This window comes from Dendrobates tinctorius, unplaced genomic scaffold (genome assembly GCF_039654945.1).
Source record: "Dendrobates tinctorius isolate UK_male_01 unplaced genomic scaffold, ASM3965494v1 ptg000121l, whole genome shotgun sequence".
NCBI classification, from domain to species: Eukaryota; Metazoa; Chordata; class Amphibia; order Anura; family Dendrobatidae; genus Dendrobates; species Dendrobates tinctorius.
Window position 1 is genome coordinate 443,472 of NW_027361789.1, and position 25,350 is coordinate 468,821.

Consider the following 25,350-nt stretch of genomic DNA (forward strand, 5'->3'; position numbering starts at 1 on the left):
TCACATTTTATATAGGTTGTTTTTATCTTTTTTTTTTTTTTTTTTTTTTTTAATATATGGTCATCTTGTCGTAACGTGACTATCATAACGTGACTGTTTTGACTGTTGTGATTGGCTGCTTCCCATTTAAATACCCCATCCCCTATGTCATTAATAAACTTCCACCTGATGAAGCCGGATCCTCCGTCGAAACACGTTGTGGTTTAAACCCATCTCTTGTCTGAGTCTCTTTCCTGCGCTCCTAGGACCGTTTTCTATTTTCTCATTGCTCCTATCCTCCATTGGAGGTTTTTGGCTGGAGCTGCGGTGGAGACCTGACATCCTTGTCTGCCCCTGAGTTGCTTCCGAAGCGCTCCTTTATGACCGCTTATCACTGACTCTTACATTACTTTCTGTGGCTGACAAAACTTTTGTGTTGCCAAAATCTGACCATTCTGTGTCCATTAAATGATCAATATTTCTGCATTGATGCCAATTTATTTTTTTAACCTAAACCACATTTTGGAGGGTTTCAGCTTTCAAAAGAATAATTTATACAACCAATGGATGAATTTAACGTCCGGTTATAAGCTTTTATATACATAACATGGATAAGCAACATAACTTCTGTCAGGGAGCGTATAGTGTAATGTATATTGCTGTTATTTTATGCTTAATTGAACTATTTGTTTTTTCCTTGCTGTGAGAGCTCGTGTTCTGTGCATAGTCTCTCATCAGCTGTGCACAGATCCTGTGACACTCCTTCATATGAAGTCATATAAAAACAGACTTTGTGCATACAGAGAGATTTTTTTTTTCCCCCAGTAAACAATACTTTTAGGGGTGAATACACCTGTTCATAAGGAACGTTATGGATTTTTTTTTTTCTATTTCTAGATGCTTAAAGGGGTTTTCCCACAAAACAAAGTACATTTTAATCAATAGATCCTGGAATAATAGGTTTAATTATTGGAAGTGTTTAAAAAAAAAAAAAACGTTCCTGTGCCAAGATCTTATTTTAATGTACCGTATTTTTCGGACCATAAGACACACCTAGTTTTTAGTTGAGGAAAGTAGAAAAAAATTGAAGCAAAAAATGTGGTCAATTCTGTACTTAACCCTTTTGTGCCAGAGCCTGTTTTTGCCTTTGTGACCGGGCCAATTTTTTCAATTCTGACCAATGTTACTTTATGAGTTCATAACTCTAGAACGCTTCAACGGATCCTGCTGATTCTGACATTGTTTTCTCGTGACATATTGTACTTCATGATAGTGGTAAAATTTCTTAGATATGACTTGCGCTTATTGAAAAAAATTGAAATTTGGCGACAATGTAGAAAATGTTGCAATTTTCAAACTTTTAATTTTATATGCCCTTAAATCAGAGAGTCATATGGTACAAAATAGTTAATAAATAACATTTCCCACATGTCTACTTTACATCTGCACAATTTTGGAAACATAATTTTTTTTTGTTAGGAAGTTATAAGGGTTAAAAGTTGACCAGCGATTTCTCATTTTTACAACAAAATTTACAAAACCTTTTTTTTTTTTTTTTTTTTCTTTTTTTAAGGACCACCTCACATTTGAAGTGAGTTTGAGGGGTCAATATGACAGAAAATACCCAAAAGTGACACCATTATAAAAACTTCACCCCTCGATGTACTCAAAACCACATTCAAGAAGTTTATTAACCCTTCTGGTGCTTTCCCTGAATGAATAGAATGTGGAAGGAAAAAATGAACATTTAACTTTTTTTCACAAACATTTTTCTTCAGAACCAATTTTTTTTATTTTCGCAAGTGTAAAAAGAGAAAATAAACCACAAAATTTTTTTGTTCAATTTCTCCCGAATACGCAGATACCCCGTATGTGGGGCTAAACCACTGTTTGGGCACACGGCAGAGCTCAGAAAGGAAGGAATGCCGTTTGACTTTTTCAGTGCAGAATTGGCTGGAATTGAGATCGGATGCCATGTCGCATTTGGAGAGCCCCTGATGTGCCTAAACAGTGGAAACCCCCCACAAGTGACACCATTTTGGAAACTAGACCCCTTAAGGACCGTATCTAGATATGTGTTGAGCAATTTGAACCCCCAAGTGCTTCACAGAAGCTTATAATGTAGACTTATGAAAATAAAAAATCATATTTTTTCCAAAAAAATGATCTTTTTGCCTCAAAATTTTTATTTTCCCAAGAGTAACAGGAGAAATTGGACCCCAAAAGTCGTTGTCCAATTTGTTATGAGTACGCTGGTACCCCATATGTGGGAGAAAACTACTGTTTGGGCACACGGTGGGGCTCGGAAGGGAAGTAGTAACGTTCTGGAATGCAGACTTTGATGGAATTGTCTGCGGGCGTCATGTTGCGTTTGCAGAGCCCCTAATGTGCCTAAACAGTGGAAACCCCCAATTCTAATTCCAACCCTAACCCCAACACACCCCTAATCCCAACCATAACCCTAACCCCAACACACCCCTAACCTGCGTTCCTGCTTTTTTTTTTTTTTCTTTTTTTTTGTGACAAGATCGCTGCCTGGAACAGCTCTTGCCAGCAGCGCTTGTCACACTGTTTCTCCTCTGAACCCTGCGATCTGACTCATAGTAACGCCACTTCTCCTCTGATCTCACACTGACCGGAGATCAGAGGAGAAGCAGCGTTACTGTGTGACAAGATCGCTGCCTGGCACAGCTGTGCCAGGCAGCGATCTTGTCACCCAGTAACGCTGCTTCTCCTCTGATCTCCTGTCAGTGCGAGATCAGAGGAGAAGTCGCATTACTATGAGTCAGATCGCCGGGCAACAACAAGCTTTCCCAGCGAGCTCTCTCATTGGCTGCTGTGACGCTGACGTCATCAGGACCTGAACCAGACAGGTCTTGATGAGGTCGGGGGTCGCAGCAAACTTTGTGCACCGGGATCCCTGCATTGTAAGGTATGTGGGGGTCCCGGGGGGCACTAAACCGCCGACAGTAGATAAACGTCGGCTCTGGACAAACCCCAGCAAGCGCCGATGTTTATCTACCGTTGGCGGTCGGGAAGCGGTTAATATCCCCTATCCTGATAAATATGTAGTTCTCTCATCCGCATCCTGGTGTGCATGGCCCCCTCATTCCTATCCTAGAATGCATGCCCCCCAATCTTGGTGTGCATGGCCCCACTCATCCCTATCCTGGTAGTAATTATCCCCCTCATCCCTGTCCTGGTATGCAGGGCCCCATCCTTATCCTGGTATGTTTGGCCCCATTCCCGTCCTGGTATGCATGGCCACGTGAGAAAAAAACATTAAATAAAAACATTACACTTGCCATTCTGCGCTCCCTCGCAGCGTCCTGCTCCGGTGACAGCAGCTGCTTGATGCTTGTAAGCAGCGCATGGCAGGGACGTCATGCGCTGCTTACAAGCTGCTCTGCATGCTGAGACTATGTGCGTGGAGGGCAGTGAGTATTCATTGCTCGCTCTTTAGTAGTGCGCACAATGGCAGCCGCTGGCTCCTTTCAGCTGCCAGGTGGTCATGTGTGCCCGCTACTTAAGAGAAATTAATATTCACCGCAATCCACGCTCATGCCCCAATTTCCTCCACATTTTTGGAGGAAAAATGTGTGTCTTATAGTCTGAAAAATATGGTAATCTTATAAATGTGCCCCTGCTGTGTACTGTACTATTTGCAGTGTCCAGGTCTCTGACCTCATCTTAAATTGAGGCTGAGACGTTGGAGCTCAGTGGCTGTAAGAGCGCCTAAGCCACTGACTTGAACTATGCTGAGCTGGAGATGCTGCAGTGATAAAATGGACATTGAAATGTGTTACCTCACTGAAAGAAGCACCTGCTGCGTCTGTATACTCTTAATTTTCCCTCTTGGCCAGGATCTGTGGTACGTGCCGATCATGAACTGGAGCAGCTGTGCATGGTCGGACAGTCATTACACAGTAAATAGCAGGGGCACATTTTATAAGATTTTCTCAGCACGAAAATATTTTTTTTAACGCATCCAATTGTGGAACTTTTAATTCGAAGATCTATTAATTAATATGTACTTTGTTTTTGGGACAACCAATTTAACCCCTTTCCGTAATAGTACGCCAATGTTGGAATCCCTTCCTTTCATGTGGGCTCCAGTGCTGAGCCCACTTCTTTTCCTGCACACGTCAGCTGTGGGTGGAATCGCGATCCACCCGTCACTGTTAACCCGGCAAATGCTCTGATAGCGGCATTAACTCGCGCTTCTGGCAAGCGCGCCGGAAATCCTGCCCATTGGTGACCCCCGTCACGTGATCGCGGGTCACCAATGGGTTGGCATGACAACCGGAGTTCTCCAGAAGACCTCTATGGTTGTCACTGGCGGGTTGCTATGAGCACCGCCCGGTGGTCGGCACTCATAGCAAGTGAGTAATTCTGCTATAAACAGGCGATCTGATCATTGCCTATATTATCAGAGCCGATCGGATAAGTGCAGCTTCTTGTCTCCCATGAAGACTATTGAAGCATGACAAAAGTAAAAAAAAAAAAAGTTCAAATCGCCCCCCTTTCAACCCCATTCAAAATAACATACACATATTTTGGTATTTTTGCGTTCAGAATAGCCCAATCTATCAATATAAAAAAGGGATTAACCTGATCGCTAAACAGCGTAATGAGAAAAAAATTCAAACCGCCAGAATGACGTGGTTTTTTTTTTTTTTTGGTCACTGCTACATTGCAATATAATGCAATAACGGGTGATGAAAAGATCGTAGCTACACCAAAATGGTAACATTAACAAATGTGAGGTGAGCACGCAAGAAATGAGCCTTCACCCAACCCGAGATCATGAACAATGCAGAAGAAAAGGGTATTGGATTGAAAAATGGCACAATTTTTTATTTTTTTTTTTAACAAATTTTGGATTTTTTTTTTCACCACTTAAATAAAAAAAAAACCTAGACCTGTAGTGTGTCTATGAACGTGTAATTTCCTGGAGAATTAGCATTTAGTCAACACGGTAAAAAAAAATGCACTTTTTTTTGCAACTTCACCGCACTTGGAATTTTTTTCTTCTGTTTTCCACTACCCAACATGATAAAACCAATAGTGTCGTTCAAAAGTACAACTCGTCCAACAAAAAGCAAGCCCTCACATGGCCATTTTGACCAAAAAATAAAAAAGTTATGGCTCTGGGAAGAAGGTGAGCAAAAAATCAAAATGCAAAACCAAAAATTCCTCTGATCATTAAGGGGTTAAGGAATCTTGCAGAAAATCACTGATTATGCCTTCATATTGAAATGCTCATCTATGACTGCCCAGCTGTGGCATGTATGTGCTTGAGCCCTTACTTAAATGGATCATCTGAGATTTTGTTCAGAAGGGCTCTAAGAGCACAAAATATGTTAAATAATAAGTATTTAAATATTAGAATAAGGTTTTCATGGCTGTTCAGTCCCCTGCTGCTCCCTGCTGTAATGGTTCACACTGATCGTGCATCAGTAACATCACATCTGTCGTTCACACTGTTTTTCAGCCATTTTTCAGGCTTTTTGTAAGAATTTTGCACAAAGCATTTGAAACGTTTTAAATTCTTCTTATTTTAATGCCAGCCTTGATTCTGACAATGTTACTTTTCTTGTATTTTCTATAAACAGAAAGAGTTGGAAGCCGGCTGGGGAGTGAAGGTGTATGACAGATATAGTGTGGTCTTAAGTATTTTTCGTTACAATGCACGCACAAAAGAAGCCAAGTTACAGATTGCCCTAGCGGAGCTCCCACTGCTGAGGTATGGAGACACTAATTGTAGTCCCTTTTCTCTAGGTTTTATTGTTTCACATTCTGCAGATATATAATTTCTTACAGTGATATTTTACAATAAGATACAAATATTCATCAGTAAATATACAGTTTTCTCCTATCTTGTGCTGTTAAATGGATTCTCCGCTAAATAGATACATTTCTCTGTGGTCAGTCATAGGGTTAAAACAGTAAGGGAAAAAAATCCAGCATACTCACTCCTGCACTCTTCTCCAACCGTCCCCGCTGGGATGGAGCGGTGATGCCCCTTCCAGCATTGACCTGATTGGTGTGGCCACTGATGACCAGTGACATTGGTGCTTCTAGGCTGGTAGAGACCCTCAAAGCTGCAGTGCTAAAGCAGGGATCAGAGTCTAGGGGTATGTATAACATCTTTTATTGTTTTTAACCCCATGACTGTTCACGGGGGAGAGTCACCTTTTGAATGGAGAACCCTTTAATGAAAATCTGTCGGCCCTGAACTGCATTTTAAACTAGTTGTACAATGAAACAGTGAACTTGGCCCTTGTAAAATCATACCAGCACTGTGCATTTTATTGGTACAGTGCTTGAGAATATTAATTTTAATGCAAATGAGAGAACTTTGGTGTCCTCTTGGTGTGATCAACCGCACAGTGTACTGTTACATCCCCCTTAATTATCATTTTGTGGCCTTACTCCGCCCCATTTTTGATTGGCAGCGTTTGCTTGCCCTGTGAAAGCTCTGCCCAAATTCAACCCACATGTCTTTGGGGGTGGATACGTTCTTCCTGACTCCTCTTTGTGGTTGCAGCTTTCTACACTGATATACTTAAAGAGTGTATACAAATATCAAAAGACTGAATGACACTTCTAAACAGACTACTGGTCTGAACAGGTTCAAACTAACAGTAGCCATCTCCATACAGAACTAACAAAGTTGCACTCTGTAACTCTATAGCATGCTGGGCATACAAGGATTGGCTAATTTATTCTTTCAGTATCTTCATTTTTCCTATCTTTTAGAGCAGTAATGCAATTCCAGTTTCATATATTTCATGTTTACACGCTATAGCTTTACAGAGAGCAACTTTATTTGTTTGTTCTACTTGAAAGTGTAGTTAGCCAGTGGTTTCAGAAAGGAACCAGAGAAGCCCGTCACACCCATTAATACTGTGTAGGTTCCATTCCAGCACTATGCATGCTGCTGATTTGGACATGTGTGTATGTGTAGTATGTCCCCTGTCCAGCCTGAGCCCCATCCTGGTATATACAGTGGCTTGCAAAAGTATTCACCCCAACTCACTACTTCCCTGGCATTTTTTTTTTCTACCTCACGACCTGGAATTTCACTTTTTTTTTATTTTATGAGGATTTGCATCAGTCCATGTAAAGAACATGCACATGCCTGCAACTGTGAACATTTAGTTTTCTTTTTAGTGTGAAGCAAACAACAAATAGGGCAAAATAACTGAAAACTTCAGTGTGCATATATATTCACACCCTCTAAAGTTAATACTTTGTAGAGCCTCCTTTTGCGGCTCTTACAGCTGCAAGTCGCTTTGGATAAGTCTCTATGAGATCTCCACATCTTTCCACGGGGATTTTTGCCCATTCCTCAAAGCAAAACTGCTCTAGCTCCTTTAGGATAGATGGTTTCTTCTGGTGAACAGCAATCTTCAAGTCTGACCACAGATTCTCAATTGGATTAAGGTCTGGTCTTTGACTAGGCCACTCCCAAACATTAACCTGTTTCCCCTTAAATCACTTGATTGTGGCTTTAGCAGTATGCTTTGGGTCATTGCTTTGTTGAAAGGTCAATCTTCATCCCAGTCTAAAATCAACTTGTTTGCCTATCCTATATTTTGCATCATCCATGTTCCCCTCGACTCGGACCATTTTCCCTGTCCCTGCTGACGAAAAACATCCCCACAGCATGATGTTGCCACCACCATGTTACACTGTGGTGATGGTGTTTTTGGAGTGATGAGCTGTGTTGGTTTGGCACCAGATATAGCTTTTATCTTGGTGGTCAGAACTTTCAAATTTGTTGTCACCTGACCCCCTCAGCACCTTCCTCCATCGATTTGGGGAGTCTCTCACATTTTTCTTTGGCAAACTCAAAACAAGCCTTACAATTTTTGTCTGTAAGGAAAGGCTTTTTTTCTGCCCACTCTTCCATAATGGGCACCTCTATGGAGGGTATGGCTTATTGTGGTCGTATGGAAAGATATTCCAGTCTTTGCTTGGGAACTCTGCAGCTTTTTCAGGGTTACCATTGGTCTCTGTACTGCCTCTCTGATTACTGTCCTCCTTGCTCGGGCTGAGAGTTTTGGTGGGTGGCCCACTCTTCGCAGATTTGTTGTGGTACCATGTTCTTTCCATTTGATGATAATGGATTTGATGGTGCTCTGGGGGATCATCAGAGATTGGGATATTTTTTTCATAATCCAACCCTGACTTGTATTTCTCAACAACCTTATCCCCGACTTGTTTGTAGATCTTTGCTCTTCATGGTGAGGTTTGGTTAGTGGTGCCTCTTGATTAGTGGTGCCTCTGTGGCCTTTCAGAAAAGGTGTGTGTATACTGACAGACCATGTGACACTTAGCTTGTGGACTTCCTTTCACGAAACGTAACTTATGAAGGTAAATTTTTAGTAGCTTCATAGCAAGAAGAGTGAATACATATGTACATGCCAATTTTTAGTTATTTGATCCCATACATTTCATTTATGCCTATTTTTCTCACTTCTTTAACTTAGACTATTTAGTGCTGATGCATTGCACACAAATCTGATTACAAAAACATTTAAACACAAGTTGTGATGTAACAAAATAGGTAAAAAGCCAAGGGGGTAAATACTTGCGCAAGCCACTGTATGTCTCTTATCCTGGACCCCATCCTGGTAATATGACCCTTATTACCAAGATGGGCCCCAGGATATGTCCCTTATCCTGGGTCCAATGCTGGTATATAGACCTTGTTTTGCCATTTTTCTTCAGTGCCTAGAAAAAAAAACACTTTTTCCTTTGCTCCCCCGCCACGTGGTGTCCTCTTCTGAAGCTAGCAAGTGACGGGAGTGCATGACATCACTGCCATGCGCCCTCAGTCATGTGCACACCAATGTCAGCCGCTGGCCTCTGACTGGCTGGCAGTGTGTATTGCTGCACATGTACTCGACAGGTTTGTGCGCCGCAATATACTTCAACTGGATGTGCATCCAAGGACTCACATCTAGTTGGAATTTCTGCTGCCGTCGAAGGACCACACGGTCGATACACCCCTGCTGCCAGGATCAGACAGTGCCTGTGTGCACTAGGGTGACCGGATCTCATATGGGGGGGAAAAAATGTCAGAATCTTGTTGTTGTTGTTACAACCGGAAGCTGCTTAGGGCATTTATTATTATAGATTAACAACTTTTCATTTTCTGTAATGGTGGGATCAAAAAACGATAATCCCACCAACTCTGCATTCAAATACCACAAATGGTTCGAAAATTTGGTCAGGGCTATTTCTGCAATGTTGTTGTCACATTCTTTATAGTCTAACAGACTATGCAAAATACCTAAATCTTAAAATACCTCAATTTGGATTTTTTCAAACTTTGAGCGACGAGCGGCACGGGTTAACGTCGTTTGATCGAGCTCAAATTTTGGCTCTCTCAATATCTGGAAAGGGGAATCGTTTTGTGGGGTCCAGACCGTCCAGACGGACAAAATTCCGACATCGATTTTTTGCGGTCACCCTAGTGTGCACGCTCAGACACGCAGGCTAGCCCCACACACTACAAGCTAAACAACTTGGGGGTCATACGACAGACTACCCCTCATGCCTTGCGTAATAAAAGTAATCAAATTACACATAACCCTAAAGAAATTGCAGACATTTTTCTTGACAATTTCTTACAACTTTACTCTCCTCCTTCTACCCTACCATCTAACCCACAAACCATAAGTAAAAAGAAGTAACCTCAATGCTTCATTTTTGGACTCTTGTCACTTGCCTTCTCTTTCCCCAGAAGCAACAAGCTCATTAAATGATGTAATTACCGAAGAGGAAATTAAGGATGTAATCTATAACATTCCAAATGGCAAAAATTGGCCAAGATGAACTTATCCTTTCATTAATTACCATTTTCAATTCTTTTTTTAATTGGACGCGCGGCCCGAGATCCCGCCCCACAGTCTCTTCTGAATTATACAAACGATTCTTTCCAGGACGTCCACCTGACAGCACTATGGAGGACGTCCTCCTCCTCCTTACAGGGACAGGAAAGCACACGAGAGGTTAAAAGGCCATGTCCCACCCCCTTTCCCTCAGTGTTTTTCCTGTCCCTGCACGGAGGGACACGCGAGAGCTTACCGGAGGGACCCAGGGGATCGTGCGGCCGGTCCAATCCTTCCCCTGTCAAGAGGTCCCGGAGCCGAAACTTCCCGGTGGGGAGTCCCTCGGTTCCAAAGGCCAGGAGCAGGACGGCGCTCCTGGAGGGAGCCGTTCCTCCCGGTGGGGGGGCTCTCGGCTCCAGGACGGGTCGGCTCCCCGCAGGCGGCTGGCCATGCGGGCACCGACAGAAGCGGGGCGGCGGGCCGAGCCCGCAGAACGACGCTGACGCTGGGCAGTGGAAGCCGGAGGGTTCGCGCCGAGCGCGGTCGCGCGCAGATGCCCGGCAGGAAGTGGAGGCGCGGCTTACCAGCGTCACATCCGGTGACGTCAGACGCCGGTTTCAAATCCAGGGCGCGCGCGCTCCTGGACCAAAGCCTTCTCCAGAGTCGTCACAGGCGGTTCCAGGCTGTGTGACTGCATCGGACGCCAGGGGATGGAAGGCAACACTGCATCTGGTGGAGGGGTAAGTGCGCATAGCGCAGACCACCCTCCCCACTCGTCCCCACAGCCCAGATCTGATGAGGTGCCCCTTATATTAGCAGGAAAAGGGAACCCCGGCTGAGTCCCCCTCGGGGAAGGACCCGGCGAAAGCTACCGCCAAATCAGTCAGATGTCCGGTGTGCAGAGTAAAGCTGCCAGACACCTATAGCAAGACCCTATGCGGTCCCTGTACCTCCAGGGTCATAGGCGAGGAACAGCCATCTCTGCTTTCCGAAATGAGGTCGCTGATAAGGGAAGAGATTCAGGCCTCTACGTCCCGGCGTCGATCCCCCAGCCCTGGGCCAGGTCGCAAGCGTCCGAGGTGGGAACCAGTCCCAGTATCAGAGGCGAGCCCTAGCGAGGAATCCGATTTCCGGAACTCAGATCAGGAGGAAGAAGGCGAGATCCTGGGGGATAGTCAGGAACAGAACAGAAAGTACCTGTTCAGACTGGAGGATACGGACGAGCTGGTACACGCGGTCAGAAATACCATGCAGATGGAAGAAGTCCCTAAGCCACAGTCCAGACAGGACTTAATGTTTGGAGGACTGGTGTCCCGCAAACAGGTGGTGTTCCCTGTGAGCGAGCACATCAAAGCATTGATCCAGGAGGAGTGGAAGGAAGCAGAGCGTCGGTTGACACTCTCCCGAAACTTTAAAAATAGACTGCCCTTCGATCCCGAGGAAACTCGGGCGTGGGAAGAGGTCCCTAAGATCGACGTCCCGGTTGCCAAGGTTACGAAGAAATCGGCTATCCCAGCCGAGGACTCGTCCGGTCTTCGAGACCCAATGGATAGAAAGGCGGACGTCTTGTTAAAAAGAACATGGGAGACGTCGGCGGCCCTGATTAGAGCCAACATAGCAGCCACCTCGGTGGCCAGGTCTATGTTCCTGTGGTTGGGGCAGTTGGAGGAAAACCTAACCAACAAGACCCCGAGGTCAGAGATTCTAGCATCTCTTCCTCTTTTGAAATCAGCCACGGCATTCCTGTCGGATACGTCGGCGGAATCAGTTAGGTTTGCGGCCCGAAACAGCTCCCTCTCTAATGCAGCCCGGCGAGCAGTCTGGCTTAGATCCTGGTCGGGAGATAACCCTTCTAAGGCCAAGTTATGTGCCATCCCTTTCTCGGGTCTGAGGGTGTTTGGTCCAGCCCTGGATAATATCCTTGAGCTGGTGTCTGATAAGAATAAGGGATTCCCGGAAGAAAAGCCCAGACGGTCCCAGTCCTTTCGGAGAGGCTCCTTCTTCAGAGGACAGTCAGAGTTTAGGGGCCGGGCGAGGTCTAATAGAAGCTCCTACAGAGGCTCCTTCAGCCAAAGTGGGAAGAGCAGAGATCCCCCATTTGCATCGACATCTAGGTCGAGGAGACAATGACGCCATAGGCATTGGGGGGAGACTTCGCCACTTTGCAGCAAACTGGTCGCGAGTCACCAACAATCAGTGGGTTCTCAGAACCATCAGAGAGGGTTACAGGATAGAGCTCTATTCTCCTCCCCCCGACAGATATATTGCCCCCACTGTCGTCCAGGAGGACTCCGCAATGTGGTCGGATCTTCAGGACATGCTAGACTCAGGGGTCATAATACCAGTTTCACCATCAGAGAGAGGGAAAGGTCACTACTCTTCCCTGTTTGTAATTACAAAAAAATCCGGAGAGGCCCGCACCATCATAAACCTGAAGCCACTAAATGCTTGGGTCAGATACAGGAGGTTCCGGATGGAGTCAATCCGATCCGCAATTCCTCTGATAGACAGGGACGCAGTTATGTGCACCCTAGACCTAAAAAAGGCATATTATCAGGTTCCTATTCATCCCTCATCCCAAAGCCTACTAAGGTTTGCAATCAGTTCACCAGCCCGGACCTGCCATTTTCAGTTCCAGGGTCTTCCGTTCGGGCTGGCCTCAGCTCCCAGGATCTTTACAAAGCTGGTGGTAGAGGTGGTGGCCTACCTGAGAGATCAGGGTATTGTGATTGTGCCGTACCTGGACGACTTCTTACTGGTGGCAAGATCCAAGGAAGCGCTCATCCGAGACAGGATCCGAACAACTACTGTGTTGGAGTTCCTGGGCTGGGTGATCAACTGGGAGAAGTCGGACCTCATTCCAAACACCAGAAAGGTATTCCTGGGAGTCCTCCTAGACTCAGCCGACAGAATATCCTGGCTACCCGAGCAGAAGTCCATTCAGGCCAGAACCAGAGGTCTGTTGAAGCGTCAATGCTCCATAAGGGAAGCAATGGAGGTCCTGGGCCTTATGACAGCCTGCATCCAGTGTGTCCGTTGGGCCCAATTCCACTCGCGGTTGTTACAAAGAGAAATTCTCGCGAGGTGGGGCAGGAGTCAGGCGTCGCTAGACAAACCCCTAAGACTCTCAGGACGAGTAAAGGAGTCCCTTCGCTGGTGGTTACAGGCCAGGAATCTTCAGGTGGGCGTGCATTGGACAACCTCTCCATACGTGGTAGTCACCACAGACGCAAGTGCGTGGGGATGGGGAGCCCACATAGAAGGGAAGATCTTCCAGGGGATGTGGCCAGCAAGCATCAAGGCCAGATCCTCCAATTTCAAGGAACTCTTCGCGGTCTGGGAAGTGTTGCGGAGAAACCGGTCGGTACTAAAGAGTCGTCATGTCCGCATTTTATCCGACAATACGACGACAGTGGCATTCCTGAAACACCAAGGAGGAACCAGACATCAACCACTACAGGCACTGGCGGAAAAGATATTCACGTGGGCAGAACGGACAGTTCGATCCGTGACCGCGGTACATCTAGAAGGTTCCCAAAACGAAGTGGCGGACTACCTGAGCAGACAACAGATCCACCCGACAGAGTGGGAACTGAACATAGAGATCTTCAACCAGCTTTGTCAGCGCTGGGGGAACCCCAGTATAGATCTCTTCGCAAGCCGCAAGAACGCGAAGGTTCCCAGATTCTACTCCTTAAATCCGATGGATCATCCAGAGGGTGTAGACGCCCTGAGTCAGACTTGGGGAGAATCCCTCTCTTATGCGTTCCCACCACTGGCCCTCATACCGGCAGTGCTCAGAAAGATACGCGAGGACCACGCAAGAGTGATATTGATAGTGCCATACTGGCCGAGGAGAAGCTGGTTTTCCCTTCTGGGAGCCATGGCAGTAGAAGATCCAGTCGAGCTGCCCTTGTGGAAGAACATCATCCACCAGGGCCCGATCCACCACCCGGACCCAGCAAGACTCCATCTATCGGCTTGGATCCTGAGAGGGACATCCTGAAGGCAAAAGGATTGTCGGAGCAGGTCATATCCACCCTACAGGCCAGCAGGAAGCCGGTGACGTCGGCAATCTATCGGAAGATATGGAGGAGATTCTGTCTGGAGGGTGGCAGGTCCGAGCTCGTGGCAGGTACCCCGGATCTCCCTAACATACTAGGGTTCCTGCAGGCAGGCTTTAATAAAGGCCTCAAGCCCAGCACTCTAAAAGTCCAGGTTTCAGCTTTGAGCGCCTTCTTTGATTATCAGTTAGCTGCACATCCCTGGGTGATAAGGTTTATAAAAGCCACACAACGCCTGCGTCCCACGATTAGGCAGCTCACCCCGCCATGGGACCTGGGCCTGGTACTTCGGTTCCTCTGCTCGGACACTTTCGCCCTTAGTGAGAAGATACCCATCCGTGCTCTCACTCGTAAAACGGCCTTTCTAGTAGCCATTACCACGGCCAAAAGAATAGGGGAGATCCAGGCCCTATCCACTAAGGATCCATACCTCCAGATAAGAGAGGATAGTATAATCCTTAGGTTAGACCCGGCATTTACCCCGAAGGTAGCCTCCACAAGAAACCTGAACCAGGAGGTAGTGTTACCCTCTTTCTGTGATAATTCCCGAAATGAGAAGGAGCGGCGGCTCCACTCGCTAGACGTGAGGCGCGCAGTTATAGAATACCTAGAGGCCACCAATAGTTGGCGTATCGACCCGAACCTGTTCGTTCTCTTTGGTGGTAGGAATAAAGGGAAGAAGGCCTCTAAGGCGTCCATAGCGCGTTGGATTACCTCAGTAATCTCGGACGCCTACCAGGCTGAAGGCGCCAGCCCGCCTGATTCCTTAAAAGCCCACTCTACAAGGGCGGTATCGGCCTCATGGGCCGAGCGGGCAGGGGCGTCAGTTGATCAAATTTGTCGAGCGGCAACCTGGGCTAGTCTTAATACATTCTGCAAACACTACAAACTAGATGTGTTAGCTGGCCAACAAACCGCATTCGGGAGAAAAGTTCTCCAAGCAGTAATCCCACCCTGAGGAGGTGCTTTGGTACTCTCCATAGTGCTGTCAGGTGGACGTCCTGGAAAATAGGTATTAGACCTACCGGTAATGATGTTTCCAGGAGTCCATCCTGACAGCACGGGTAGTTCCCTCCCTGTTATGTTATACTATGTTGTATTATGTTATGTCATATGCTGTAATATGACTGTTTCATTAAACCGTTACTAGCATCATCCACCTTGTGGTACTTGTCAAATCACTGAGGGAAAGGGGGTGGGACATGACCTTTTAACCTCTCGTGTGCTTTCCTGTCCCTGTAAGGAGGAGGAGGACGTCCTCCATAGTGCTGTCAGGATGGACTCCTGGAAACATCATTACCGGTAGGTCTAATACCTATTTTCAGAGGTGGAAGGGACCCCAAATAAGAGCCACCTTGACAGAATGCAGCATTAGTGCTGCACAAGGCGGGTCTTTTAGTTAAAAAACGCCTAGGGGGGGTGACAGGTTCCCTTTAAAGCCCTTGAGACATATGGAATGAAGGATTATACTCTAGTCGCTCAGCTACAATATATCTTCCTCCTAACTCCTCTAAATCAATTATGATTAAAACGCACCAGACAAGGGTGCCCGCTCCCCCCCCCCCCTACTTCTTGTCCTTTGCATTGAACCTGTGGCTGCTGCTATCGGAGCATCATCAGATGCTGGGGGAGTTCGGGTTAAAGACAAAAAATTTAAATTATCCCTTTTTGCTGACGATGCTCTCCTAATACTCACGAAACCCCATATATCACTCCCCAACCTCCATTCATTGCTTTTAAAATTCGGCCAATTATCAGAATATATCACACACATACAACTAAAACGGAACATGTACAACTAAAACGGAAGCCTTTGCACTTAACATAAATGACTTCCATCTAGATCATCTACAGAGTAACTTTAAATACCACTAAAAAATGATTGTATTGGCCCCCTTAAAAATAGTCTGGGTGAAATGGTGGATGAGGAAAAAGCCAATATGCTAAATGACTTTCTTTTTTTCAACAGTATTTTCACAAGAAAATCCCATGACTGATAACATGATCAGTGATAAAAATTCTCCATTAAATATTACCTGTTTAACCCATTAGGAAGTACAGCGGCGTCTAAAAATCACTAAAATTGACAAATCCCCGGGCCTGGATGGGTTGCACCCCCAAGTACTGCAGGAATTAAGTACAGTCATAGATAGACCACAGGACTGGCGTATAGCAAATGTGGTGCCAATATTCAAAAAGTGGACAAAAACTGAACTTGGAAATTATAGGCCTGTAAGTTTAACCTCAACTGTGGATAAAATCCTGGAGGGTTTTCGAAGAGATGCTATACTGGAGTATCTGAAGAAGAATAACCTCATGACCCAGTATCAACATGGGTTTACAAGGGACTGTTCCTGTCAGACTAATCTGATAAGCTTTTATGAAGAGGTAAGTTCCGGACTGGACCAAGGGAATGCAGTGGACGTGTGGTGTACATGAACTTTTCAAATGGTTTTGATACGATGCCACACAAAAGGTTGATACATAAAATGAGAACAATGGGGATAGGGGAAAATGTGTAAGTGGGTTAAGATCTGGCTCAGGGACAGGAAACAAAGGGTGGTTATTAATGGGCACACTCGGACTGGGTCATGGTTAGCAGTGGGGTACCACAGGGGTCAGTATTGGGCCCACTTTTTAACATATTTATTTGTTCATTATTATTGGGCATCAAACCTCCGCACGATCCCATCGTGATCTTCTAAACCTGCCTATATAAAATGAATGGATATTGAAAAGTTATGGTTAGCCCCAGCTCACCCCAACTCCCTGATCTGGAATGGGGCTTACAATCCCCCTTCAAAAGACCTATTACTTCCAATGATTCACACTAGAAATATATGGAGGATCTTCTCTAAAAAATTCAATCTGACATCTCCGAACTCTGCTCTTCCTTCCTTCCTAATTTCCCTGAAAGTCTAAGCCACAGGGGTATGCACTCAGTCTAGTTTGTTTAACTTTGCTGATATAATTAAATATAAAACGTGAATTTTACTTGTGTTGAAAATCTGAGAAAACAAAAAACACAAATATCTTGAACTAAAAAGTAAAAAATATACTGCAAATAATGCATAAAGGTAATAATAATAATGAGGGTATTTAGTAAACATGATTTTGATCAAAAAAATGTACAAGCCATCCCGCCACGTCACGGCAACCCTTGTGGGACAGTCCCTACTCTAGTATTTTAAAACCTTTTCACTTGCCAAGTGGCGTGAATGTGAATAAGGGTCGAGCGGCTGAACCACTAGTAACAGCTTAGGCCAGACTGGATGGATGTGTTGAAAATCTGTAGTATTGAATATATTATGTGAAATGTTTTTATGTGCAATATAATTCTAATGTTAATACTAACCACAGTTGGTTACTATGCCCAGGCAACGCCGGGCTCTTCAGCTAGTTAAATATAAAACGTGAATTTTACATTCCTATGATGAGCTGGAAACAAAGTTCTTTCTCCATTCTCTTTCATTATTCCACTAAATTTAAAATTAGGCACTTTGCCTCCTCTTTATTCCACAGTCTACAGACCTCCATTCCTACCTCCTTCGAGAGACTGTGCAAGAATAGTTCAACAACAAGAAGTTTAATATCCAGTATTTACAATATTCTGCAGGCTCCAGACACAGATTCCTTAACTAGACACTCTTATATGCTCAAATGGGAGGAATATCTGGGTAAAACTCTGACGGTGGTAGAGTGGAGAAATGTTTGTACCAGAGCAGCCAAGACGGCATCTTGTTTTTCATACAAAGAAAATCGGTACAAAATTATTCATCCCTGGTACCACACGCCTGAATTTTAACATAAAATGGACTCCTCTATTCCTCCCCTTAGCTGGCAATGCACCCTATCTACAGGTTCTATTTCTCACATTTTTTGGGACTGTCCTATGTTGAAACCGGTTTGGGTGAAAAGCCAGCTCCTCACTAAGCAAGTTTTTGGAGTGGATGTCTCTAGATTCTCAGCTCTTTCGATTAAATATTTTCCCAGAGTCCATATCGAAGAGATCCGTTAGATTGCTTTTACATATGCTGACAGCATCCCGATGTTTGTTTGTCTACCAATGGACGCAAACCTCTCCACCTTCCCTACTAGATCTATATTCTCACATGAAGGATATCAGGAATTTTGAGTACCGGGCAACGCTTAATGACAATACTGTAGAGAGATTTAACCTTGTTTGGTCTCCTTGGGATTCCTTTTGGGCCATGTTAAATATGACATCTATGAGATGGATATAACTAGGTCATAACATTCCACATAAGCTCCCCCCCCCTTTCCTTTTGTCAGAGTATGTGTGTTTCACTAACTTTCGGTTAAACATTTTCAAATATATAAAGTATTATATAACAATATTGGCTGACCACCTATAAATGATAGAGAAAAATTCAAAATGGCTACTTTTTTAATTTTCTTGTAAAAACTGAAGAGAAATTTTCAATAAACTACAATTTAAAAAAAAAAAAAAAGATCTGCAGACTAAATTCAGGCTGCACTCACTCTAGGCAAGTGTGCATTGTTGATCTGAAGTGAAGGAATGCTAATTGAGGTGGGCATAACTGTGCACTGAGCATGCCACGGACCCGCTGATGGCCATGAATTAGACACTGTACAATTAAAATGCACAGGACTGGTATGAATTTTTATAGGAGGTAAGTCCCCATATCAACTTGTTTAATATGTATTTTAAAGGTGACATTCTAATTTGCCTTTTTTTGCCTTATCTTAGCGGTTATACTTAATAGTAAAAACTATTTCCTTTTTTTTTTTTTAATTTTTGATGGACAGTAAGTTTTTGATATTTAGGACTTCCCACTTACAAAAATGTTTTGAATCTATAATAATTTATTATGCCCTTCTGTGTTTTTTATTTCTTGAAAAAGTTTATTAATTGTGGAATATCTCCCACAGGACTAGACTTAAGAATGAAACGGCTCACTTAGACCAGCAGGGTGGTGGATCTCGATATATCATGGGATCAGGTATGCACACCCTAAATAATGTAAATTATCCTGCTGAAGGATGTAGTGGTGTTTTTAAGTGGGGTTTTTTTTTTTTTTTTCTAACTTTGCATTCTGAAAGCTAGAACTTTTATTTTTTCTCTTAATGTAGCCGTTGAGAGCCACCATTTTGGTGGCACTGATTCATCATTTGTTTTTATGTTTTTTTCCAAGTCACTTTTCTTTACCTGGTGGTATTCATTGTTGGTGTTCGGCAGCAAATTCTTCAAAAACAGCACATGTGGTATTTTATTTTTATTGTCTTTTTCCCTTCGTGTTAAAGTTGCACATTTTGAATGCAGAGATCTTAAGACTTTTTTTGGTGGGGTGGAGGGGGTGGTGGACTTTTCATCATATCAATACATTTTTTTTTTTTTTCTCCTGTAGCTGTGAACGGTGTATTAGCCCCAGCTAAGACATTTCACTGGGTTAAGGCCCCGTAAGGCCTGTTTCACACATCCGTTTGTGACCATCAGTCAAAATCCGCCGTTTTGGAAAAAAAGCGGATCCGCCATTTTTCTTTGCAGAGCCGTTTTTTTTCCCCCATTGACTTTCATTATCGGCGGATTTTGACTGATGGCCGTCCGTAGCGTCCGCATTTTTGCGGATCCGCCAATATTTTGGCATCCGCTGACCTGACCGAACGGACCCTGTAACGTTTTTTTCTCCCTCCGGATCCGCTATTTTGTGTTTTAACCCACAATTCTGTCTGGCTGCTGGATGAAAAAAATCTCTCTCTATCTCTCTATATTTCTCTCGCTCTCATTTGTCACCCAATCTCTTCGCATCGCGCGATCGCTACTGTGCGATCTCCTCCCTCATGCCATCGCTGCTCACCGCAGATAACCGCGGATCCCACTACATCACCCGGTATTAATTTTTGATTTTTTTTTTTTCCTTTATTCCCAGCCGCGGTTCCTTTTAAATTTTTAACATCGGCAGATCCATACATCCGCCGATCCGCTGTCCCCCGTTTCTGTCAGTCCGCCTGCGGATCCATTTTCCGCTATGTTGGCAGATGTAGGCTGACAGAAAAAACTGATGTCTGAAACAGGCCTTACACATAACGATGTCCCAGCGATCTCACCAACGAACCGACATTGATGGGATCGCTGGGACATAGTTAGGCTGATTGCTGGTGAGCTGTCAAATAGACAACCCCTCCTGCGAGCAAGCTGGTTTCCAATGTAAACAGCGGGTAACCAAGAGCCGCGCGGCTCTTATATACCCGCTGTTTACATTGGAAACCAGCGTCGCTGGTCTCTCGCTGCCATAAGCAGCGATGCGTGCTGGCCAGCGGGAGACCAACGATCAAAAAATGGCCCAGGACGATGGAGCGCGATCAGCAATACCCAGCAGGGGGGCCGGTCGCTGATACCTGTCACACACAGCGATATCGCTGGTGAGATCGCTGTGGCGTCACAAAATCAGCGATCTCGCTGGCGACATCGCTGTGTGTGACGGTCCTTTAGGGCAGGGGTCCCCAACCGCCGGTCCGCGGCCCATCACCGGGCGGCTGCAGTGCCCTTGCCGGTCCGCGGACACAAGGGGAGCCAGGAGCGGTCAGTAGCGTAGCGGGGGCGGCGTGCAGCAATTCTTAGACTGCCCTCATGTGTAGCGGCGGCCAGGGAGCGATCCAAGCAGCTCCGCTGCCTGCAAGAGGGAATAGCAGGAGCGGAGCTGCAAGGACCCGTCCAGCTTCCTGCCCACCGCCCGCGCTTCCTGTCTCTGACTGACACAAAGAGGAGCGTGCCGTGGCCGCTGCTGTGTCAGAGCGAGGAAGCGCGGGCGATGCTGCAGACAGGTGAGAGGAGAGAGGTGGTGTGTGTATATATAATGTGTGTGTGTATGTATGTCTGTCTGTGTGTGTACATGTATGTGTGTTTTGGTTTGTGTAGGTGGAGCCTGGCCCTGGAGGAGATGGGGACATGAGGAGAAGACCGTGATGGGGAGAGAAGGCCATAATGCCTGGGGTGATGGGAGAAGGCCATGAGGGGATAATGGGAGAAGGCCATGATGGGGGTGATGGAGAAGGGAGTGATGGGGTGAAGGGAGTGATGGGGTGATGGAGCAGGCAAGGATGGGGGTGATGGAGCACTCATTCAAAACCTATGGTGAGTTGAGTCACATTATAAATGTTATCATTTAATTATAAGTATGTACTGCTAAACTACAACCGCGTCCATAGCCCTGCCCCCTTATGACCAAAGCCCCGCCCCTGTCACACCTCCATCCCCGCCCTGCCGGGTCATGGAAGAATGGTCTTGCTTGAAACCGGTCCCTGGTGCAAAAAAGGTTGGGGACCACTGCTTTAGGGGATGAAGGCATTGGGAGGTGCTTCCTAATCTGTATACACAGCTTCAGTTCTGTGTATACAGAGATCGGGAAGGTAAACATGGTAATAAATCATGTTCTCTTCTCTCTGGGAAGTCTGGCTGTGTCTGACAGTTGGCTTCCCTCTGCCACAGCTACATAATCTTGTGCTGGCTGTTTACATTGCATTGAAGTTTTAAAACGTTAGTGCAGGACTTATAAAGTCTATGGGCAGTCCAGATCAGTTTAAAAAACAAACCAATAATTTTTCTCAGTCACGTTATTGGGAGACACAGAAACCATGGGTTAAATCTGCTGCCACCTAGAGGCTGACACTAACTACAGAGAAGCATCAATCCGCTATGTTACCCATCTTAACTAAAGTTCAGTGGTTCAGTGGCAATCAGAAATGATGAAAGCTTAGTTCCTAACCAAGGGCAAGACTTATCCGAAGCTCGGACCCATGTCTGCCTCTGACGTGACACTAAGCTAAACTGAAGCACTTGGTGCTGGTATGGTAGGTAAAGTCTGCTGGGGAGGAGCTTATTTTTTTTGCTAACGGGTACCTGTTTCTAGGTTTGTCCCAAATGAGATAAGACCACTACCTTTCAGCCCTGATATACAGTATTCTAATATGCTGTATATATGCCCCCAATCCGGCCTGCAAAACAAGAAAAGGACCTTTTCTAATACTCTCCTACAAGGCGTTCGGGTCCGATGGGCTTCGCTGTCTTGGTCCTTTTGCCTCCTCGCTTCTTGTTCGTGCCCATGCCGCATCCTACGTCACTAACAGTGCCCACGGTATCGAGCTCCTGCGCAGGCATACCTTTCTTTACCCTAACCAGGGCAGAGTAAAGTACTGCAGTGCGCTTGTGCCAGGAAAGGTCAAAGAACCCTGGCGTATGTGGACTACGGTACTTTAATCTGTCCTGGTCAGGGCAGAGAAGTATACCTGCAAAGGAGCGCGATGCTGAAGCACACAAGAAGGATGACATCGCAAGAAGAAGGGAGGCGCCAGAGAAGGACAACGATGCTAACCGGACCTGACCGCCCTCTAGATGAGTATTATAAAAGGGAAGCTGTATGAGGACTTGTTTTTTTTTTTGTGGGACAAACTGTAGTTTTCATTGGTACCATTTTGAATCTAGGCAATTTTTACTTTTTTTTTGTCACTTTTTTATTCTTTTTTTACCGCGGTAGGATAAACAAAATGAAACTCTTCCAGCCTTGTCTTTTAAAGGGAACCTGTCACCAGTTTTGTGACATAACAGCTAAAAATATCGCCATATTCAGCGTGTGCTATGCATTCCCTAAATCCTTATAGAACCCCCTGACCCTCCTTATATACTCATAAAAACGGTTTTTAATTTCTCCGGCGCTATATGGTAATCGTCTCAGTTTGGTCCGATGGGCGTGGTTTCGGACCTCTACATCACTCCCAACAGCTGTTGCTCACCGTCCTACTTCATGGATAACGCCTCTTGCGCCGTGCGACATCTCGCGCCTGCTCAGAAGTATTGCGTTTCGCACCTGCCAATACGCTTTGCCCAACTGCGTGCAAAGCCAAACACACTGTCGACACACAGCTCATGAATCGGAACTACGTTTGCCAGTGCATGCGCACTTTTGTTTTTCAGCAATGCATGCTAAGATGCACACACAAAATATCATCGGGGGGCAGAGGCTGTGGTCACTGTGACAGCCTCTGCCCTATCCTTGAAACGAAGCATCATCAGTGACTCGTTTCAGGGGCTGATTCCCGAGTGTCTCCCATGTGCAGCGTGTCCATCAGTGCCCTGTGCGATAATCAGCGTCAGGTCTGTTGTTTGCTCAGAGGAATAGTAATGAACCGGCAGCAGAGCGGTGTCACTACCTGACAGAGACCAGTGACGTCACCTGCTGGGGCGTCGCTGGTCTCCACACCGGGTATAGTAACACCCCTCTGTTGCTGGCGTATTACTATGCAGCTAAGCAGTCATCACACTTGGCGAGACACTGCACAAGGGAGACATTGCAGGGACCAGCCCCTGTAACGAGCGTCCTTGATGACTTTATTTCGGGTCCACAAGACGAGAGTTGGGATGTCCCAGAACCCCCGCCCGATGACTCTTCTTTTCAGGGTGGAAAGGGGAGTGACGGAGCATTTTCTGCCGACAGATGACAATTCGTTTGAGTATCTCTTCATGCACTGGGATTCTCAAACAAATCATCATAGGAAGCGGGGGCAGTAAGCAGAGTCCTACGTTGCAGTACAGCGTGAATGGTAAGGAATTTTACCATGACTTAAATTACAAAAGTTTTTAGTTTTTAAAGCTTTATTAATTGAAATTTACCTTTAAGGCATCATACTGTAGAGCAGGGGGAACTGAGTAGATATGTAGTTTTGTGCGAAAAGATTCAGTATAGCCTGTGTTTTAATCATTTAATCCTCTTCTCTTTCTGCGATTTTCCAGTGGGCCGTCCTATCAGTGACTGATGGCCTTCCTTGTATAAGTGTGTATACAAAGACAGCTCAGGCAGAGTCAGATAGATGGTCCAAGGGTAGCGCCAAGCTGGTTGTAGATGCAGATAAGTTGGGGAAAGTCCGCTGCTGCTCCAGCCGGGTGCCTCAAAAGAGGAACAGACGAAGTAGTGAAGGAACAACCCCGGTCACAAGGAGCGGAAAGGACGTAGTTGAATGTGTAAATTTAATAAAAAATGTTTTTTTGAAAAAAGAAAAGTATTAAATGATAAAACACCAGTTATACTGAATATTTTCTCACAAAACTATATGTCAATCTACTCTGCCTCCCCCTGCTCTATAATTTGGTGCCTGCAGATTGAATGGTATTTTCTTGGTGACAGGTTCCTTTAAGTGGCGCACCACTTTTGTGTGAAAATAAAAATAAAAAAAGACATTTGATATGACTTTAATATAAGGTATGTGTCAATATCTTATGAAAATGTAAAATCATTTAACCCATACATTAAGGCTGCGTTCACACGTCGCGTTTTTTTTGCGGCGTTTTTTAACGCGCGATTTTGCCGCGAACATGCAAAAAAAACAGCATCCCATGCAATCTTATGTGATTCCGCAATGCTGTGCTAATGCTGCGGATTTTCCCGCGGCGGGATCACATCGCGGAAAAATACGCAGCATGCTCATTAATTTGCGGAATCGCGGCGATCCCGCACCCATAGGATTGCATTGTTCTGCTTACTTCCCGCATGTGGCTGTGCCCACCATGCGAAAAGTAAGCATAATATTTGCGGATGGCACCCACGGACCGGAGGAGAGGAGACTGTCCTCGGGGCTGTGGGTACCATATCCCTGTAAAAAAAAAAAAAAAAAAAATTACAAAAATGGTGTTATATTGACCGTCCGGCGCAGCCTTCCCGGGCCTCGGTGACGCTTCCGTTCCCAGTATTGCCTTGCGAGACCTTTGATGACGTCTCGGTCTTGCGATAATGTAGCGGTCCCTATTCCTCGCGAGACCACTACATTATCACGAGACGCTACGTCATCAGAGGTCTCGCAAAGCATTACTGGGAACGGAAGCGTCGCTGAGGCCCGGGAAGGCTGCGTGGGACGCCGGAAGGTGACTAGAACACCATTTTTTTTTTTAATTTTTTTTTAACATTAGACCTTTTGAGGGTATGTGCGCACATAGTTTTTTGTCTCTGCGAATTTTGTAGAGAAAACCGCAGGTAAATCCGCAGGACAAAGCGCTGCGGTTTTACACCTAAATGGATGAGGTGTAAAACTGCAGCGTTTCTGCACCAAACAATTGACATGCTGCGTTTTGAAAACCGCGCTGAAAAAACGCAGCATGTGCACAGCTTTTTTTAATTTCCATGGGAAATAAAGGTACTGTACAAAACCGCTGCGGAAACGCAGCAGAAACCGCAAAGTGTGCACATACCCTTACTACTGATGCTGCATAGGCAGCCTCAATAGTAGAAAGATGGTTACACTCCTCAATCTGACAATCCGTTCTCCAAGCGATGCTACAGATCGCTTGGAGAACGCTAGCATTCTGCAAGCTAATTACGCTTGCAGATCACTAATTTTTCCACGGGAAAATCGCGTGAATTTAGAATGCGGTTTTCCCGCGGAATGGAATTCCGGAATTCTCACGGTAACTTCCGTGAGAGTTCCGCTACATG

The 25,350-nt window shown here is 45.4% G+C and overlaps 1 protein-coding gene across 1 annotated transcript in view; it reads left to right on the forward strand.

The window, feature by feature from the left end:
- Positions 1-25,350, forward strand: part of LOC141046817 (putative GTP-binding protein 6) — a 76,168-nt gene that overhangs the window by 22,469 nt on the left and 28,349 nt on the right. Inside the window, exons 4-5 of the mRNA XM_073541439.1 lie at positions 5,595-5,725; positions 18,803-18,873. Of these exons, the coding sequence (XP_073397540.1) occupies positions 5,595-5,725; positions 18,803-18,873 (202 nt within the window). The remainder of the gene's footprint in view (positions 1-5,594; positions 5,726-18,802; positions 18,874-25,350) is intronic.